Genomic DNA, 20,984 nt, shown 5'->3' on the forward strand with positions numbered 1-20,984 from the left:
CAGTACTGACCCTGGAGCTGGAACCCAGCATTCTCCTGATATTCAGAGAAGATTACTTAAAACTGCTGTTAACTGGATAAATAGCTTGCTGTCTGCCAAAACGAGGATACTGTAACCAACAGGGTTAAACGTTCATCCTACTTCTAAGACAAGGATACTAACCAACAGGGTCAAACCCTCAAGACAGGAAAATTAACCAACTGAGATAAATTCTCATCCTACCTCTAACAAGGATACGGCATCCAAACTAGAACTATGGAGAAAAGTATATTTTCCTTCTGGCTCACAACAGAACACAATAAACAAATCAGTCATGTGAACAGGAGGGATGTGAGAAGGGGAACTAGTTTAGCTTTTCAACCCCAGTTAAATATATTGAATAATTTAAATGGAAAAAAAACTAGATTGACAGCATGCCATTGAAATATTTATTGTCATTGGCAATTTGGGGAGCTCCCCATCCTTCTCAAATGGTTTCTTCCAAACAGACGGTCTCTCTTTGCATGAGCTATTGCTCAGTTCCTGTCCAGTGATTTAACATTGCGAGGGTTACAGGACACTATTGTTGCAGGTTTCTTACACAGGTGCAGGGATTTCTGCAATACATCAACTTTTCTAAACATTTCTGGGATTTAAGCAATTCCCGCCATCCCCTCCCCACACACACTCACACACATATGTACACATAACACACACCAGGGGAGTGATGTACGGTTTCTGAGGTAAATCAAAGTCATCTCCAATAGAAGTTTCAGGCAACTTTTCACAATTTAGTGCAAATGGTGTGTGGATATGCTGCTTTGATTTTGTATTGTGCTTTGGGTCAAATATTGAAAAGAAGCAAATTGTCTTCCGATGGAATGCTTTTGAAACATGTCGTGTGCATTTAGATTAGAAATTTCCCTCAATGTGTCGAGGGAGAGCCGAGATTACAAACATCTGTAAACCTTTACAACCTAGCACAATCAGGGTCAACAACTCTCCAGATAAACCTAATCATTCACATCATGGGTGTCTGTGGGACATTGCCGTGTACAAATTGGCTGCCGCGTTCGCCCACAAAGATGCTGTCAGTTGTACACTGCACCTTCCAATTCATCCTGTTTCTTTGGAAGAGAGAGGAATGGTCACAACCATTGATTCCCTTGCTGTCTTCAATGCCATTCCATGTCTGACCAACAGGAGGTTCACTTCCATACAACTAGTAGGGTGCATTAAAATTTTACTTTCCCCAACTTTCAGCAGTTTCAGGATTAGTGGCCCTGTTCCTCGCTTGCTCGCTCTCTCCCTCCTTCCCTCCCTCCCTCCCTCCTTCCAGTATCCCTGCCACGAACTTGTAAAACTCATTGTCAAACATGAGCAAGTCAGTCAGCACGAGGCTGGAAGCTAAACTCAGTGTCTTCTTGATCAAATGTCTGTCAGCCTCTCCCCAGATCACTTTGACGCATGGCCATCAGTTAAGGGACAGTGAGATAACTTCAGTCAAACGCAGATGCTGTAGTGTAGAAAAATTACTCCCGGGTATCATCTTAGGGAACAGGCAAGCTAAAGAGCAGCACGGTGGCACAGACTTTGTTACATGCATTTACCAACTTTTTTTTGCAACAAAAAAGACCAGAATAGACACCATGTCACCCGGCATTGACTCAGCTTAGGGACAGGGGAAAGAAACAGAGGCTGTTTTAATATTTCCTCGTGTCAGTTTGTGTGGGAAGAGTCAGTTAATCCGTGACTGTTCGTGGCAGACTGCTGTGCGCAATTGGCTGCTGTGTTTTGCCCACAAAATATCCAGTCAACTCACTTTACAGTATATTCCGTTAAGCGCTTTGAGACGTCTCAATGACATGATAAGGCGCTATATCAAATGCAAGGATTACTAGAAGAGAATGTGCCGTGTGCATAAATGGGGGTGCCTTTTGGTCATAGCTGTAAAACAGAGAAATGCAACTTATGGAATATCATTGCTAAATCGTGGTGTCAGCAGCCCCCCTTTTTTTTTGTCTGACTTGTTCTTCCTTTTTTCCTCAGCAGAAATACAGAGATTTGATTATCTCCACTGCAGCAGCCAGGACAGCAACACCAGCTGTTCTCATTGTGCAGCCTCATCCACACAGCCTACATGTTAATAACCTGATCATTCCATTTTCTCCTTCAAACTGCCGGCTGCAGCGCGTCGACGAGACAAAACCTCGTTCCATCTGCAGCAGCTGTAGGCACTGAACTGTGAAGCCACTGGGGATTTATAAACTAATCTGTAACACAACACTGCCTTGTTTTTACATGTAGAGGCCAGATTCACACAAACCTGCACCTCGCTCTTATCAAAGTAGGAAAGGAACAGGCAAAGAAACAATAACTGCAAACAATCTAAATCAAGAACAGCCACAGTACTTTGTTCTCTCCACCACCCCCCCAAACTCACCACCACCACCGCCACCCCCAGCGTGTGATTTAGCATAAGTAACTGAGTGCATTAATCATTCATATCTTAAATTTTACTTCATGTTCTCCAGTGGTCTGCAATCTAAGTGGGTAGTTTCAAGAACAGATCAACAGTAAGTGCAAATGTGATTTGCTAACTTTAGAAGTTTCTTCAAGGAGCTGCTGATGCCAGACACATGCCCACGAGGCAAAGGGCATGCTGAGTGCTGCCTGAAGCTTCACATACATTGCGGGGCTCAGCTGCCCTTACCAACAAAGTGAAGAAGGACTCCTGGGTGGGTGGGTGGGTGGGTGAAGGCAGGGAAAGGGAACGGGTAAAGAAGCAAATTAAATAGCAGTCTTGAGCTGACACTTTGAAAATAAAAAAATTGGGACATTTAATTTACCGTTCGCTGCTAAATTTGCGATGAACTGAGTGTAAATCTGTACTCATTACAATCCTTTAATAGAATGTCGCTGGTCTCATTATGCGCTGTGTGTCTACTGTCAGCGGCCTTTAAATAAGAAAGTATTCAATTTGTCCCCAACAAGCTAGGTCCTGACCTTGGATCTATTAGGAGACAGATTATGTACGAGTGTGGCCATGTGTGCAGGCGTGTGTAAACAAAATTAATTTCTGGCTTTTTTTTAAAAAAAAGGCACGGGCCAGGATTCAGATTGAATGACATCATGAGAGTTGGGAAATTCCCTGGTGGGAAGCCTAATGGTATCTTTTTGGGCAGCCTAATATTCAAGGTGAAGTGGATTCATGGTAATTAGAGGATTATTAATCCTGTTTTCCCCTGAAGTATTTGCATGACTGATCAGATTAAAGGATCTACATTTCAACAACATAGCCTTCCCTGCAGACCGCCTGATATCTGTGACAGGAGCACAGATGCGGGCATATTGTGCTCTGTGTATCCAGCTGCTGTTACAATCACCTGTATTAATTTACTGATCCGCTTTATTTCTCATTTTGAAAATATCTCTCGTTTTTTTCAAAAAAATGCTTCAAAAAGCGGAGGCATTGCTGACCAAGTCACGTCGTGAGGGCGACGTTTGCATATGAGCTGCAACGTTACGTCTGTCTCTCTCACGAACGGGAGAAGCCAATAGCGCTTGAGTGCCAGCACACAAGCACTGTCTGGAGGTGCAAGTCTCCAGTGCATGCTTCCGCTATTGGGTGTTCGTGCTCAGCACTATTCTATGAGATGCTTCAAGGTGTTGCATGTGCAACAGAATAATGGCATTTCACACCTAACCCTGAGTGTCGTCTGAGTGCGATATTTTGCTAAGAGGTGCAAAATGATCACTTACACCCACGGAATAAATAATAATGCTTGCATTTGACAAAGAGCCAAATTACATCGTCGAGATGTCGCAAAGCGCTTCACAGGATTTACTGTGTAGTGACTGTGTATGTAGGCGAACATGGCAGCCAATTTGAGCACAGCAACAACCTGCAGGCAGCAATGAAGTGAGTGACCAATTTTGTGAATGACCAAACGTACAGTTACTGAAATGCAGAGAATACCAGACACCAGCCATATATATCCGTTTAAAATACTAGTTTTCATATATATAATATATATGTATGTATATACATTATATATACACAATACATATGAACACTCATGCATAATATATACACATAATATATATCACTCTTTATTGTAACCATTATAGCAAAATAAACCATTAAGTTTGGTGACCTTTTCCTGTATACTGTTTTGCCTCAGGATCTTTTGCCCCCTGTGCTCCATGGTGCAGCCCTCCCATCTGTAAGCATTGCACCTCTCTCACAGTGAAGACCTTGAGCTTGTTTTAGAGAACCCTATCTGATGGTGGTTTATCGCTGAATACGATGTGGTACCTGAGGTGGTAAAAAAGATCCAAATCTTTTTACAAACAACTGCCTGTGTCCTGGTTTTACCAAATAATTAAGACTCCGGCCTCTGTGCTCTGTGTGTGGGTTTGGTCAACGAAACGGATGAAAGGACGGACAGACAGCGATAATAATGTCAGGCAGTGGGTGAAAGGTTTCCCTCATTGACATATCATTTGATAAACAAATGTCCCTCAATTACCCAGTGTAATGAAGGCATGCTTCTTTCATAACTATCAGCTAGATCAGACAATGGGGCTAGTTCGCTTTCTGGCTCGTGAAATGCCATACTTTAGACAGTAATTTAATTTTGTCCTAATTGAGCAGTTTCTGAAAGATCGGGGCCTCTAGCTGCCTTCTACCTCCTGAGGCCCGTTTGGTGCTCTTCATCTGTGCAGTATAGCTCTGAGCCGAGCTCCTACTCCCTTATGGTTTGCAATCTGCAGTGCAGCCAACGCACAAAGCCTCGATCCCTGAATCCAATAACTTTCTATTAAAATATAAAAACCTTTTAACAGTTTATGGAAAACTAATAAAACAAACGTCACGTGCTTTGGAGAATTAGCAGCACAGTGTCGAGTCAACCTACATGATGCATTTGCTAGAACGCTGGGCTTCTGTAGTACCCCATCAGGCACCTTCATTTTGCGTTCCATTTAACTGTATCCCTTCTTAATGTCAGTCCTGCTGGCACTACAAGGCTATGTGTTGCACAGGTTTGTCAGTTTTGAACTAACTCCACCATATTCTGGGCTCGTAGAGAACACCGAGTGAGGGAGACAGAATCTCACAAATTATATTTTAGCCAGAAAAGAATTGTATTGTTTTTCAATATAAACCCAATTCCAAACTTTCTTTCACTGATACTCCTTTGGATTTAACTTGGAGATTTTGACCCATTAATTACACTGTCAGTGGAGGAGAGTTTTAGGAGAACAGTAGAAACTGAGATTAACTACAGATGATTAACCTTATTGAAGAGTTCATCCCTCACCGTGAACCACAAACCTGAAGCTCAAAGTGTTTGGAATGGCTATCTGAACATGGCATTGGGTTATAGGAATGCGATAGTACCAGGGTGCCTGACATAGATTTTGAATAAAATATCTTGTTACTTCTACTGGGTGAGCTTTGGGTCTGTCATGTACTATCAGCAGTGTCCATACAGTCACTGGCGCATAACTTCCTATATTTGCAAACCACATTTGTTGCGGTAATTTTGCTGGCCTGGTCTTTGCCGAATTGGGAATCCTTATTTGTCGGCTATGAATTTTGCAGTCGCATATTGGCAAAGCAGAAGTTGCAGTTAAGTCAACGAATCTGGTTTGTGAAGGTAGGCCCTGCTGATGTCTGGCACTCTCTTTGCTCCAAGGATGTTTGAGAATTAGTGTATGCCACATCGGGGGGGGCAAAACTGGGAGCAAATGAAGAAACAGAGAGGTAGGAGCATGAAATACTGGCATAGATTAAACTCCATTCCCACTGAAACAACCTGACCCAGATTGGATCCTGAATAGACAATCCGTTAGCCTGGAGCTGTGGTAATTACACAATGCGCAGTATATAATGCAGTGAAAGGTGACTGTCAGTGATGTGGTTTAACAAGTTATACAGGAAGCCCTTGGGCTTTGAACTGGGCTGTTACATTGATGGAAAAGTGTGGAACAAAAGGGGATGTTGGCGAGTGACTACTTTGCATGGTAACCTTCAATAGCCTTTCAGGTCTAACTAACAAATCCTTAAAGTGAAGAACATTGACATTGGTAATGAATTTAGTGTAAGAAGTGGCAGTTGGTGTGGAAGGGACATGTCAAAGGTTAAAAGCGTTTGATCTCTCACCTGACTTTTGTTTGCGGCCACTTTAGCAAACAGCGCTTGGGACACTTTGGCCCGCTTCATCTCTTGCTGGATCTCGTCATAAACGGCCGACGTGATGTTGAGGTTGGTGCTCTCCACCTTAACAGGAAGGTCTGACGTTGACGCCAAGGTCTTGGCCTACCAAGAGACCAACGAAATATTAGAAAAAAAACTGCTCTCAGCCAGCCATCTGTGCAAAAAATCAGCAGCGGATTTCAGTCAGCTGATGCCAAACTGCATTAGCTATGGAGGACACTTCCTGTCCATTATTCTAATCAGGTTAATTGTGATTGGAAATAATTGCTGTTCAGGAACAGAGCATTCCTATAGGACATGAAAACACAGTAAAGCACTTTTCATGCTGTTTACCAAACCACAAAGGTAGACTGCGCAAATCATGCCCAGTAATAATAAACATTTCATGGGGGGTGGGAGGAGGAGGTTCAAGACTTATAGACTTATACATGAAGATTTTTTTTATTCCTCTAAAAACAGTCTGCCTCTGTGGAGGAACCAAATCTCCTAGAAAAAATGAGTAAATGGGTAGAGACCCCTAAATAATAAATTATTACTCAATTTAATGTGCTCCCAAAAGTCTGGCTCATCCTTTATTAATGCATTACATATGTCAATCCACTATGTACCATGTACCGTCATTATCATTATTATGCCAGTCGTGGCTGCTGATAATTTCACATAGGAAATCACAGCAAATGAAAAAAAATTTGAATTTCATAGAAACACTGAAAGAAATGCAGCTGATTTGATGGTTTAATTTCCTCGATGCCTATTTACATTTCTGTGTCCTATTGTGTTCGCTTTCTTTTCCAAAGGTGCGCAAGTCGGCTTTTAGCTTCCTGCATAAATGGAGAAAGGGAGCGAGAGAGAGAGAGACAGAGAGAGGTTGGTGGAGGACAAGCTTAAGTACCTGGGAGGCTCGAGGTGACGCTGTGCTGGCTGCTGAAGGAGAGACCATGGAGATGGTTTGGTTCATGCTGCGTTCTCTCTCCTCCTGGTAGATGCGGTCACGTTCAGCCTCTGGAAGGTTCAGGAAGTTCTGCATGGCTCTTAGATTTACAAGAAGGGACTGGGAAGCTGTTCGAGGATCTTCCTCTTTGCGGAGGATCTCTGATAGCAAGCCCTGGTTTTAGAAGGCAGCCGTAATCAGTAAAAAAAAGTAAGTCGAATGCCCTGCCTTGCCCTATTGTGCCCGACAACCCTCCAAGATTTCACAAGCACCTGATGTACTTCAGTGGTTCCAGCCACGCAGTCTTTGCCATTGTTTCGGAGACCTGTGGGAGCTTAGGAGGCAGATTACTTTCTGGCCTCAAGTAATAATAATAATAATAATCCTTGCATTTGGTATAGCTCCTTATCACATCGTTGAGATGTCTCACAGAATAAATTGTAACGTGGATTGACATGTATTTTGTGTGCAAAAAGTTTTGGAAGGAGACTAAGAGTGCAGTCATAGAGTGCTCATGCTTTAAAAGGCCTTCTGTCTGTTTCGGCATGGATGTCAGTGCAACAGTAGCAAAATAAACTCATCAATCAGCTTCAAACCTTTCATCGTTAAAACCAGTCTAAGAGAAAGCACCATACTACAACTCTGGGTGCACCAAACTACAACAAATTTTGAATTATAATTCAGGCTGGGGATCTGACATTCAGGAGCCATCAGTGAATAACAACTAATTAACAATAATACTAATAATAATCCTTGCATTTGATATAGCGCCTTATCACATCGTTGAGACATCCCAAAACACTTCACAGAATATACTGTAAATATATGTATATACTGAATGATAGGGTATTTTGTGGGCAAAATGCATCAGCTATTTGCACCCAACCATGGAGTGAGTGACCCATTTTATTTGGGTTGATTGTTGACCAGGGCACCAGGAGAACTCCTCTTCTCATGAATAGTGCCATGGGTTCTTTAACGTCCACTGGGACCTCGATTTAATGTCTCATCCGAATGATGGCACCTCTGACAATGCAGCAAACCCCCAGCAGTGCATTGGAGTGTCAGTTTACACCATGTGAGTTCATGTCTCGACGTTAGATTTGAACTCACAACATTCTGACTTGGAGGTGAGTGTGCTACCACTGAGTCAAGCTGACACACATTAGCTCATAAATAATTTTAATTTTAATACTTTTCAAGATATTATGAGCTTTATAGTCAGCGTACTTCAAACCTCCAGCTGATGATCACGACCAGCCCAAAACCAAAGGCTTTGGCTGAAGCCTTTAGGCATAATCCAAAAGCCCTGTTGTTTAATGTCCTAACTTCACACATGCCTCCTCCTCGGAAACACATGTTACGAGGGTTTCTTTTTGAGGATTTGAGGAGTTTAGTGGATGAATAGGGTTAAGAATATATCCTGTATGCAGAAAACCTTGCCTGAAAACAGCCATGATTTGTATGCAAAGGAAATGTGTAGCATAAAGGGTTAAAATTTCAGAACAAGCCAGGTTTAAATAACTCATTTGAAAATGAATTGCCTCGTGAATATATATATGTATATGTAGTCAGAAGTGACTCCGATTGGCTTTGTGTACAATAGAACGTTAAATTAAGATAATTTTAAATATATTAATTTGTTTAAAAACGTATTCATCCCTCTATTCACCTGGAATACATTAGGATTTCAATATGCAAAACAACTCAAATGACTTTTTATCATGATTCCATTTAATTGTAATTTAATGAGGCGTAATTTAGTTTAAAAAAGCCAGGTGCACAGTTCAGAGCTGTCTACAAACAGGCATGATTGCATCAGTAAATACACGGCTTCCAAAACATCCTCTGAATTCTCTGCCAAGTGACGAGCATTTCTGTCCTGTACATAAACCTCTGAACGGGTTTAAGAGTCGGTCAGTTGGCACTATGGGGCTCATGTAACCTGTTGCAATTTCAATCTGACTTATGTAGGTTAGTGGCACCCAGTATACAGAGCGTGAATCACCATCAACAACAAAGCTGGTGCCATTAACTTGCTGTGACACTGCTGTCTGGCAAGCTTTCCCGCTGCTTGTCCAGCTAGGGCCACCTTACCTTTTGCTTCTGGTTTAACAGGAGCTTTGGCTTTAGGGTTAACAGGAGCTGAATGGGATGTTTGGGCTGCCCTTCCAAGTCCTGCCCATGAGCCAGGCTGGCTGGGCTATCATCAGCAGTGCCCTGACATACTGGCTCACGAACTGGACTACTGGGACTGCCATAGAAAACTAGCTCAATTCCAACATTCTATTGCCAGGCATGTCACCTCAGAACCAGTTCAGCTCCCGCTTAACAGATCCAGCCGCTATGTCCTTTGGCGAATGGGCTGCTGGATTGTATCCGCTTATGAACCTCCCTCGAAGTGCCAGGCTGTCAAACTTCCCCCAGTCAGTCAGCCTGGCTCACTGCCTCTGAGTCAGAAGGTTGGGGGTTCAAATCCCACGTCGGGACTTGAACTCACATAGTCTAAGTTGACACTCCAATAAGGCATTGGGGATGTGCTTCATTGTTGGAGCCATCATTTGGATGAGACGTTAAACTGAGGCCCAACTGCCTGTTCAGGTAGACGTTAAAGATGCCATGGCTACTCGAAAAGAGAAAGGAGTTTCTACCAGTGTCCTGGCCAACAATCCCCCAAATAAAATTAGTCACTCCATGGCTGTTTGTGAGACACTGCTGTGTGCAATTGTGCTGCCTTGTTTGCCTACAACCACAGTCACTCCATTTCACAGTAAATCCTATGAAATGCTTTGAGATGTCCTTCCGACATGATAAGGTGCTATATCAAATGCAAGGATTATTATTATTAAGTTGTTTTTGTTTAAACAAGAGTTTGTGAGATAAACGAAAGGTACTGAACAGCCCAAAGGGACAAAGGAATAACCGAGCATCCAATTTTTAATGGAGTCAAGTGATTAGCAACGAGATGCAATTAGAAAGTAAATTAGAAGGTAACTCTTGAATAGCTGACTGCTTAAATTACAATGAAAAGGTCTCATTGTATAATTAACTGCAGATCGAAGTAGATAAAGGAACGAGAACGTGGATTTGGTTAGTTGTATTGTGCATCTCCACAAACTATAGGCACAAGGTTAAGGCTTAAAACCATAAAAATTTATAGTTGCAGAATTTTAAGTTAAGCATCTCTTTCGATTTTATTTAAATACAGGGATGTATTTTATTTCAGTGTGTTTTGTTGTCACACCTAAAGACCTTTCTCTTTGACCATGCCTACGGTCACCTTCACCACCCACCTTTCCAGGCTCAGCGTCAAGCTCCACCATGCTCTAAAACACTACTCCGCGTGAAAGGCATTATATAAATGCAAGTTGTTGTTGCTGGTGATGTGAAGTGACTCAAATTTAGCCCAAACTCTGCTGCTCGCACCCTCATCTGCATTAACTCTACGAATCCATCGCCTGAGTGCCCATCAGACCCCACTGTCTCCCTGTCTACCACCAGATCGATTTCATGGTCTTCACCTTTGCCTATAAATCCCTGAACTCACTAGCACCTCCCTCTCTCACTGATCCTTTTCTACCCCACTCCTCTGCTCACCCCATTCCTCTGCTCGCTCCCCCTCCACCTCTTGCCCCCTCTCCTCCCCTTTGTCCAAGCTCGCAGTTTGCTCCCTGCCCCTGTTCAGGTTCTGACTGTGTCATTGCAAAGTGATCCAAGACCTTATCCTACATGTTTCTCACTATATAAATATAAGTTGTTGTTGTCCTGATGTACATGGAGATGTACAGATTAAGCAGCTGAATTGTTTAAGGCAGAATTGCAGTCACGTTTCGAACAGACAATTTGTAATTTCATCGATTCAGATTGAATCATTCCACAATCTGATACAGATATGAGACCCATAAGTAAATAGAATTACTCTTAGATATTTTTAAATTCTATTAAACAAAAGACAACAAGGAGAAATAATGGCATTAATTGAAATTTGAGACAATGAGGCTGGTTTCCGCAAGACATGCATTGAAGCAAGACCATTTGTGACTGACAAACAGGTTTCAAATTGCGGGGTCAACAGCATTATGTTTTCGGGGCTAGGGAATGTGCTGAATACTGCTATTATCAGCCATTCTATTCCTCTATTATTATTATTATGATTATGATTATTATTCATAAGACCCATAATTAGTAACAATCCAGCAAGTCCTTTAGAACAGCTAAAACCTACTCTAAGTGGCACTGCAGTGGGAAGGGAAAGAGCTCTTCAATACATTTCATAAAGTAAAAATCCTTACAATTTGATTTTATGCCTTTCTCTCCGGCAGGATGACTCGAAGAAGCTTCATAGGATTTACTGTGAAGTGTCGGGACTGCATTTCTTTTAGGCAAATGTGGCAGCCAATTTGCGAGCAGCAATGTCCCACAAAGGGCCATCAAATGAGTGACCGACTTTATCTGGTGTTGGGGGTGGGGGGGTGTGAGAGTATCGATCAGGACACCAGCAGAAACTCCCTTCTCTTTGCAAATAGTGCCCATGGGATCTTTAACGTCCACCTGAACAAGCAGACGGGACCCTGGCATACCATCTCATCTGGAGGATGACACATCCAACAATGCAGGGCATTGAGCTCAAAGTTGATTCAATCTTCTTTGACACATCTAGTTCTTCCCATGACAGATGTAGCAAAGAGAGTCCGCTTACTTTACCTGATCATTTCACTCCCCCCCACCAACACCATCCAGTGGTTCAATGCTCTCTTTGCTGTTCTGTGTAAATGTTGTACTTGTTGCCATTTTTACATCCCTATTCCATCGTTTCTCCCCCAAAATCACAACAACGAGCAAGGAGAGGGATAAATACCTGTGTGCGGTTGAAGGCAACTCGTGCAAACACAGCTTGAGATACGCTGGCTCTCTTCAACTCATCCCTGACTTGCTGGTAGATCTCTGGAGAGACCTCCACAGATGAGCTGGAAGGCTCCATAGACTTGCTCGTCCGGGGGATGGGCGGATGATTCAGGAACTGCTGGTTGATGGACTGTGGGTGCTGGTGAGCCAGCAGTCTGCTCACGGCGATTTGCTGGTTTATCAGGTGGGCCATGGCAAGCTGCTGTCTTACTAGCTGAGGGCTCAGCTGTGGGGACAACAGGTTGGGACTCATGATGGGCTGGAGCGTTTGCACGTGGCCTCTAATGGGAGTGCTGTGGTGTATCTGGCTGTGAGGAGACTGCTGGCTCATTTTCCTGAAGTTCGCCAGTTGATTGATGTTGGAGAGGTGAGGTGGACTCTGACCCAGGATGCAGTACTCGGCCATGTTATCCCGTTCAACTGAAAGCGAAGTGAGACAGTTCAATTGTAGTGACTACTTGTATTTTCAGCAGTGAAATTGTACACTCAAATTGTGAACACATAGGAACAGAAGTAGGCCATTTAGCCTCTCGAGCCTGTTCTGCCATTCTATTAAATCAAGGCTGACGTGTGTACCTCCTCTCCAAATAACCGCCTTTGCCCCGTATCCCTTGTTACCCTGACCTGACAAACATGTATCCACATTAGTCTTGAAAATTTGAATGGCTCCAGCATCCACAGCCTTGTTTGTGTGGCAGCACTAGCCTAAACCACTTCAGGAAAAGCTATGCCCCTGCACTGAATGTCATTAGCTGTAACACAATGGTAAGTTATGTGCTGCATTAAAGAGAGTCCGAAAGAGATTTCTTGTTGGTGGATGCATTTCAGAAATGAAACCTTTGTGTGCCTGAGCTCTCCTTTCTTCCACTTTGCCGACACCCTGTTTAGTTAAATTAAGTAAACGCTGCGTATAAACGATCTTAAAAATGCTTAATCTTAACATTTTTAAGATGGTGGGAAATTCTTCATATGGAAGCTGGTTCTTTGTTTTAAAAAAAAAGTGCCTTCCAAATTTAGACTGAATTGAAAGTTCTCCACAATTCTCCCCAATCTTAGATTTTAAGGCAAAAAAGATTGTGGTGAAAAATATTGGGCCTCTGCTGGTCTGATCCATAAATACAGACATTCACTTTAAAATGTTCAATGCCCTCGTCTTCCCGTTAGACCGTTAGATCTTAAATCATTTCAAATTGCCCGCTTTGCCTTCACAACTCACAGGTCCTGTTTCATAGAAAAATGCATGTTTTTAGCCCTGTTGGTGAATGTGCATGCTTTCCCTGTGCGGATGGACGAGGTAGTGTGGTGTGTGAAAATAAATGTGCAGCCATGACTCTTGACACTTTGAGAGTCACGGTTCACTGAAAGTTTGAGCCGCTGATTTGCTCTGTATTTATATTATGTGATGCTACTAAAGTTATTTATTAATATGTCACAGGGAGGAAGGCTGCTGAGCTCAGCTCTCTCCCTCTTATGAGCAACTTCTCACAAAGCAGCCCAGGGTAGAGGTGCCTGGGAGCAGGTTGTTGGGGGAGTGTCATTCTTTATAATGATGGTTATATTGAGAAAGCATAGAGAGAGGGGAAAGCTTTTATCTAATCTTTCTCAACATAATCATTTTGCAATGGGTGAGGTGTGGAATGGTTACAAATCCTTTCAGTATTTCTCTGTGACGTATCAAGTTGAAGGGTGACTGAGTTAGAGAGAGCTAGAGACAGAGAGAGCAAACTATTTCCCACTCTGCCCCTGATCTCAGTGTGGCCTTGTTGGGTTCAGGGAAGCTACAACAGTGGATCAGTTGTAAAGCAAAGCTTAAACCCAGCCTCTGTGTTGCACTAGCGAGGCTTCTCTGTTTCCCATTTTCTTCGATCCATATGTTCTCTCTGAGCGAATTTGCCAGATTCATGCTGCCTTAGGATCAGGACTGCGCTGTGTGGACTAAAGCCCATTGTCATTGAGCTGAAACTGATTCAACTCCCTCATTACAGGAGACAGTAACTCCAAAGGTGAACATTTTGCCTGGATACTGAATCCTGGTGGTCCCGGCATTTTTTTGGGACTTCCCTCGAAGAGATCCATTTTTAAAAATAAAATTGAGCAAGGACTGAATTAGGATGACTTCCTATTGACCTGGCACAGACGCAAGGAGGCAGCTGTACTCTGCAGCAATATTTATGTGGATCAACATCAGCAACAGGAATGATCGCCAGGCTTCCAGAATGAAATCCTGACTGGCGAGGGATATACAAAGAATTTGGTTCACTGTGTTTGTGTGTGGGGGGGGGGGGGGGGGTGGGAGGAGAGTCTGTGTACACTATATCATAAAATGGAGGCTTGCTCTGATGCCAAATAGACTAGATAGTGTTATATGACCTCAGGGTTACTCTGAAACCTGAAACTCTGCTGCACTGGATAATGATGTACAGCAATTAGAATTGTGTTACACCACACAGCAGCACTGTTTAGGAGCAATGTACATCTGTTTGATGCAAGTGTGTTCAATCTTGTCAATGGGAACAGTCTGAGACTGAATGAGGTTACCTAGATGACATCATGCTGCATTCAACCAAAGACTGTTTGTGTGTGGGTGTGTGTGTGTGGGGGGGAGTGGGGGAGAGTGATGAGGGAAGGGCTGTTTCTTAAAAACTTTTTTTTAAATAAAACAACCGAAGCCTAAAAATGTCTAGAGTGCAGAGGAACAGCAATGACAGCAGCCCCTGTGTCTGTGGCATTTGCCAAATTAAGCAGCAGCCGCCATCATTTAATGGGTAAGAACAAAGGTCTCGTCTGTCAATCACCCAGCCGGTCTTTATTTGACAGCACGATACCCATGTCCTTTATTGTTTAAATATTGAACTGAACTGGACTCTCCGGGGGCTGGGAAGAGACTGTGTTAGTGGCTGGTGCGACTCACAGGGGGCTGTGCATAATTGTAAATACTTATCAAGATGATTTTGGTACGAGAGGAAACTGCAAAGCAGGCTTTTACAGTCAGCAGTGCACAACCGATTTTACTTTGACCTTAACTGTCCATCGGACCCCAGAGCAACCGCACAACACATCTCAAAGTACGAGAGCAATCATACTGAGCTCGACACGATGATCAACTCCCATTACCTTTAATCTTTTTGTACTTTTTGTACCACCGTCCGAACTCTTGGCATTTGGCAGAGGACACGTTGGCATAGTAAGTGCTGTTGACGATGGAGGAGATCATGCTCTGGTGCAGAAAGGGGTCGAGGAACAAATTAGTGACAAATCGCTCTGCATAAATCAATTAGCAAAGCTGAGAGCAGAAACCTCCGACACCTGAGCACTGAGCAGGTCAGTCTCCCAGCAGCCACCAGCACCCGATCAATTTCCTTTTGGTGACATTTGGGAAAAGACTGGAGATTTATAGATCACCAAGTATTTATTGTTTTATTTTTGTTTCATTTGGAGTTTCTTTCAGCTTGGCTCACGTCAGTAGTACTCCTGCCTCTGAGTCAGAAGATTGTTCATATTCAATACAATGAATATTATTATGTTATTGCAGTTTAAAATCACTCTGTAGAGGCATATTCTTAACGGTTTTCAGTGCAGGGTCAGCCAACCAATAACACTGTCACTTTACATATGAATAGATATTACTTTTCTTAATATATTTGAGCTTCCTAAAATGGCTACTTTTTGCAGGAAGTTGATATTTTGTTCACCAGGTACATGATCAAGTCATTTTTAAATAGGCTTATTAACATTCCTGGTTGCACCAATGATTACAGGAACTATGTGTGTTTTACATTATCACATACGTCCGTATAATAATAATATCATAATATCATTATATAATATCATTATAATATTATTACTTATTATTACCATTTCTTTATACGCAGGCCATAAATTCATTCACAGTTCTGAATTACTGCAATTTTTACAGTTCCACTCATACTGTATAACTCATCACCTTCTTCAATAAACATTCTTAACAAACATCCCCATCAAGATTCATAGCCTGCCTGCAAGGTCCAGTGAGTTCTCTGCATCAGGTGATGTTTCTTTTTTCTGATAATGTATCAATGGATTGTAAAACTGAACTGTGTTTTCCTCCCTCCCCACTTCCTACAACTACCCCCTTCTCCTGTGCGCTCAACCAGGATACATGGTGGCCGGACATAGATAATCTTCTGAGTGCTGTTCAATCTTCTTTTGAAGATTGACTAAATTCAGATTGACATCTGCCTCGGGCTGACAGCTGACTAACTCTCCCATAAAATGCTTTCTTTTGGTCTCATTGTTTGTGATAATCTCATGTGGAAGTTTGTAAATGGATCTCTAAATATGAAAACACACTGGTAACTGGATATGCATCTAGTCGACCCCAGGAACCTCCACTCTGACATGCCTGGGAAGAGATTGGGTCAGAATGGGATTCCCAACGGTCAGTTGACACACACTTTGTTACCAGGAGGATTCAACAGACTGGACCTTGGTTTAATATCCCATCCAAAGGCGAAGCATCATACTGAGAAACCGAAGGCTAAATAAAAGAAATGCTCTCTTTATAAGCTGCTCCAGAGCGAAACAAAAGCCAGGCACTTATCAGCTGCGTGAAAAAATTGTGTTAAATGCAGTCCACAGGGGTGGATTGCACATTCGGAGTAATCGCCCCAATGCTAATGGCTTGACTTCCTCTCTCCAATTGTTAACTTGTTGGAAAGCCACAAGCAAAATGAAGTAAAATGTTACCAAAGCCCTACAGCAGTATTAGTAAACCCTATATCGCAGCTTGACAAATGAGGTATGTAATGAGGCCTATTTAAGTACCATTTCTGACCTGTGATTAGTTTCACAGTTTACTGAATGGTTCGAGGAATGTTACGGTTTCTGTTCATTCACCCAGTGTGTTTTGACATAGATTACAGCAGTGCCCCCTTCAAAGTATTGTTGTGTTTTAACATAATCCCTTAATGGTGCTCCTCACTTTGGGGGCATTTTCTTTTCTTTGTAACTCCCAGTTTTATATTTGGTGAAGTCAGTGCAGAGAGAGTACTTATCGCACACTGCTTTCAACACAACCAGAGGGAAATGGTGTGGTCTTGCTGGAGCAAACGACTGCAGAGGTCATGTTTCAACAATGTGACAATAAAAAGGATTAACATTACTAGGAATCAATTTGGTTTACAGTAGTGTCATTGGGCTTCAGGGCAGCCCCAAGCCATGGTCACTTTGACGTGAGTCCACAACGTAAGCTATAATAACATGTTAGTTGGATATGGTGGCTGTTGAAAAATGAATATTAAATATCCATAACGTCCGGTTCAGGAAGAGAGAGCACTGCAAAAAGGAACTGGGGTTCAGTTAAATATTAAACTGGCAGCAGTTCATTTATTCTTCAAGCTGAAAAGTAAGCTCAGTGCTAAAGGTATTAAAGAAAATCTGATTTCTTCGTTCCTGAATTCTCAGAATCTTAACCGTCTTTAAAGACTGCTGGGCCCATTTGATTCCAACGATGAGTATTGTGCCAGCTGGTTAGACCAAGACATTATTGTTGTGATATCTTTCCAACAATAAAAGTTCCACTGATGAATTTTGGATACAAATATTAAGTCGAATTTACAAATGGCATTTCCAACTTAATTCAGAATGCATCCACATCCAGCTCTTCTGCTTATCCAGAACTTCCAACATTGTCCCCTGTTTGAACGCTGTATCGAATGCAAGATTATTGTAACATTTCCAGGGTCTAACTAAGGCAAGAAGTAAATAATGAAGAGCAACTTCTGGGTTTGAGTGTATTATTAGCGTTGGGATGAGAATTAATTCTGACCTGAGAGAGAGGGCATTCCTTCGCTAGGGTGCTTTGGTTCATCTCTTTGAGCAATTCCTTCAGTGCATTTCGAACAGTGGCATGGCTCCACTGTTCTGCTGGAAGGTCCTCAAACTTTGCACAACTGTGAAATGCAAACAGAAAGGATTAAAAAAAAGAATCCTTACCCACACCAAGCTATTGCCCTAGGAATGCAAAGCAAACATTTCTTCCACAGTCTGTTACAACTTACAAATCTAGCCTGAAGCACGGAGTCGCCACAAGCTGCCAAATCCCTTCAATATTTTTTTAACCCTCTCATTTTATCATTTTATCTTGGCTATTTTAATTTTGGTCCATTTAAAAACTCTGTTTTCAAGTTCGCAAACAACAACCTGCCCCTCTCCTTCCCTCCTCCCCCCCAGTACCATGGCCAACAATCCCGCAATAAAATTGGTAATTCACTTCATGGCTGTTTGTGGGACATTACTGCGTGCAAATTGGCTGCTGCTTGCGGCCCATAAAACACACACATTACACTTTACAGTATACCCTGTAGAGTGCTTTGAGACGTTTTCCTGAAGTGAGATGAAAGGTACTATACCAAATGTAAGATTATTATTATTATTATTTTTATTAGAAATGTATTGAAGTAATCAGCCCCAAATACTGTATAGGAGGAACACCAGGCACCAGGTTTTGGCAGGCAATAATGACATAAGTTTGAGAATACTCACCTTTGTAATTGAATTTTCAGTGTCACAACATGAAAGACATCTTGTAACATGTCAGCCACTGTTGCATCTGGTGCCTCGGTGAGATAGTTCAGGGGTAGAGGACTCCATTTCCCGACCTTGATCAGCCCTGCGATAAAAGTTAAAACAAGGTTCCAGTCAACTGCAAGACTTCTTCCTTCTGCCTCCTCAGAAAATGGAATGCACTTGGTGCACCCTCTTTTGTTATTAATTTCATTTTCTGTCATACCTGATGTACAAATACATCAAAAAACAGAAAACCAATACATCCAGTATTTTGGGGGGGCATTCATTATTCCCTTAACTGAACGCATTCAACACCAAATTGCTGCATTGCTAACGCTCTATGCCCTTGTGACACTATTGAAGTGAATCTCGTTTACAACGAGTAGATATATTCTCCACCATGCTGTGCATAGCTTGTAGGATCAGTGTCTGTGAGCAAGCCACCAAATCAAGAAAATAGTAAACTGCTTTCGATTCAAGATTTCAATTTCATTGTGTATCAGACTAAGCGAAATACGTTGCAGAAGAATGCTCAAGGTGACATTGGTGTTGACTGCGTTTGCTCTTTCAATCCCTTACAGAGCAAGCCTATAAATGTTAGCTTGATCACCAACTGTGTCTTTTCTCTTTATTGACTGTACAGTGTAAATATGTGGAAATTCCCAGACTTACCTGATTGAAAGCGACCAAGTGTGGGTCTACACCAGGGTGTCCCAACCGTTTGACTGCTGAGGGCAGATTTGAGAAAGGTCCTGAGCAATATTTTATCCCGATTGGCCAGTCCCGTTGTCAGGCAGAGCCTGAGCCCCCGGTTACTGTCTCCTGATTGGCTTGAGGCTGCGGGATCACTTTGCTAAGTGGCCAATGAAGTTGTGAATGGTTTGCGGGCCGGATGCGGCCCACGGGCCACCAGTTGGACCACCCAGAGCTCTACACTATCAGCGTCCAGCAGCTCATTCACTCAACAGCATTTGGTGAATTAAGGTCTTTTTGAGTGAATGCAACTTTCTGAAGATTTGATTCAGTGAATAGTCCTGGTTTCCATCACTTTCATTTACACAAATAAATCCACAGAACACTGTAGTGGTAGGGTTCAACAATAATAATGAAAAAAATCTTGATATATTGATACAGTGCCGAGAGCATCAAAAATGTCCCAAAGTACGCCACAAAGTTTCTGTAAGGTATAGTGGATGTATTTGTAGGCTAATTAGAGATAGAAACTAAACCACACGGTAAGGATAACCCCGTCCCCATTCATGTCTAGTTACTAAGCGACTTCAGGCACCGACACTCACAAATCTTCCTTCCCACTTTATTCCCACTTTAAAGAAACAAGGCCTGTTCTGGATTCAATCTGGATTCACACTGCAGCCTGTCGCCCCCCACTATTGCCTATGCGGTTGCATTTCACTTACCAATGTGCTGAGCTAATTTATACGTATTAAACCAGGACACGATGAAAATAAGTTGGGGAAGTGAATGGAAATAAACAGAAGACTTGGTAGCAGCTCAAAGTGGCAAAAGACCATGGAAAGGCTGTACACTTTCACCCTTCAGCAACTTCAATGGCAAGTCTTAGTCTAAAAATGCCAATGCTATACATGTATATTATATTACATATTAGAGCGTATTAGAGCACTCGCCTCGCAAGTGAGAGACCTGGGTTCGATTCCCAGCAAGGTGAAATGTTTTGCAAAGTTCCTTACTCAACACGCTTCTGTTTACCTAGCAGTAAGTAGGAACCTGGTTGTTAGTTGAGTGGCATATCACATTTCCGGGGGTAGTAATTCCTTCAAAATATAATAAATTGGTCACTTCAATCCACGACTGTTTGTGGGACTCTGCTGTGTGCAATTGGCTGCTGTGTTTCACCCACAAAATATACAATCAATTCATTTTACAGTGTGTTCTGTGAAGCGCTTTGAGACGTCTTGAAGATGTGATATGGCGCTATATCACATGCAAAGATTATTATTATTATTATGTAATTCTGTGTCAGAATACATTTCTCCTCCTCTCCCAACAATCCCCTAAATGGGTAACTTTGCCTACAAATACACATTCACTACACTTTACAGCGAGAAATCCCGTGAAGGGCTTTAAGACATCTCGACGACATCTCGACAACTATTTCAAATGGAAATATTATTATCTATGTTTTTCATGCTTCCCTTCCCCTCAAAAATACCCATCAAAAAATCACTGCAGTATAAACAGAGAAAACAACTGGCTCTGTGTACCTTATGGAGCTGACCTGCTGGTGACAGCACCATTCTTTGGTCTACAAGACCTCAGTTTAACTTCACATCTGAAAGACGTCGCTTCCAATAATGCAGTGCTCCCCTAGTGTGGCACTAGAGTGTCAGCCTGGACTGACCCATGCCTCCCAATCTGGCC

The 20,984-nt window shown here is 42.4% G+C and overlaps 1 protein-coding gene across 4 annotated transcripts in view; it reads right to left on the bottom strand.

The window, feature by feature from the left end:
- The window catches only part of satb2 (SATB homeobox 2), a 69,455-nt gene that overhangs the window by 25,585 nt on the left and 22,886 nt on the right, over positions 1-20,984 (bottom strand). For all 4 annotated transcript variants that reach the window (XM_007900071.2, XM_042336458.1, XM_042336460.1 and 1 more), the window contains exons 4-9: positions 18,561-18,687; positions 17,845-17,968; positions 15,153-15,255; positions 11,992-12,458; positions 7,095-7,307; positions 6,149-6,304 (exon numbers count right to left, since the gene is read on the bottom strand). In XM_007900071.2, coding sequence (XP_007898262.1) covers positions 6,149-6,304; positions 7,095-7,307; positions 11,992-12,458; positions 15,153-15,255; positions 17,845-17,968; positions 18,561-18,687 — 1,190 coding nt within the window. The remainder of the gene's footprint in view (positions 1-6,148; positions 6,305-7,094; positions 7,308-11,991; positions 12,459-15,152; positions 15,256-17,844; positions 17,969-18,560; positions 18,688-20,984) is intronic.

The sequence above is a fragment of the Callorhinchus milii genome, unplaced genomic scaffold, assembly GCF_018977255.1.
Source record: "Callorhinchus milii isolate IMCB2004 unplaced genomic scaffold, IMCB_Cmil_1.0 Scaffold6, whole genome shotgun sequence".
Classification (NCBI taxonomy): domain Eukaryota; kingdom Metazoa; phylum Chordata; class Chondrichthyes; order Chimaeriformes; family Callorhinchidae; genus Callorhinchus; species Callorhinchus milii.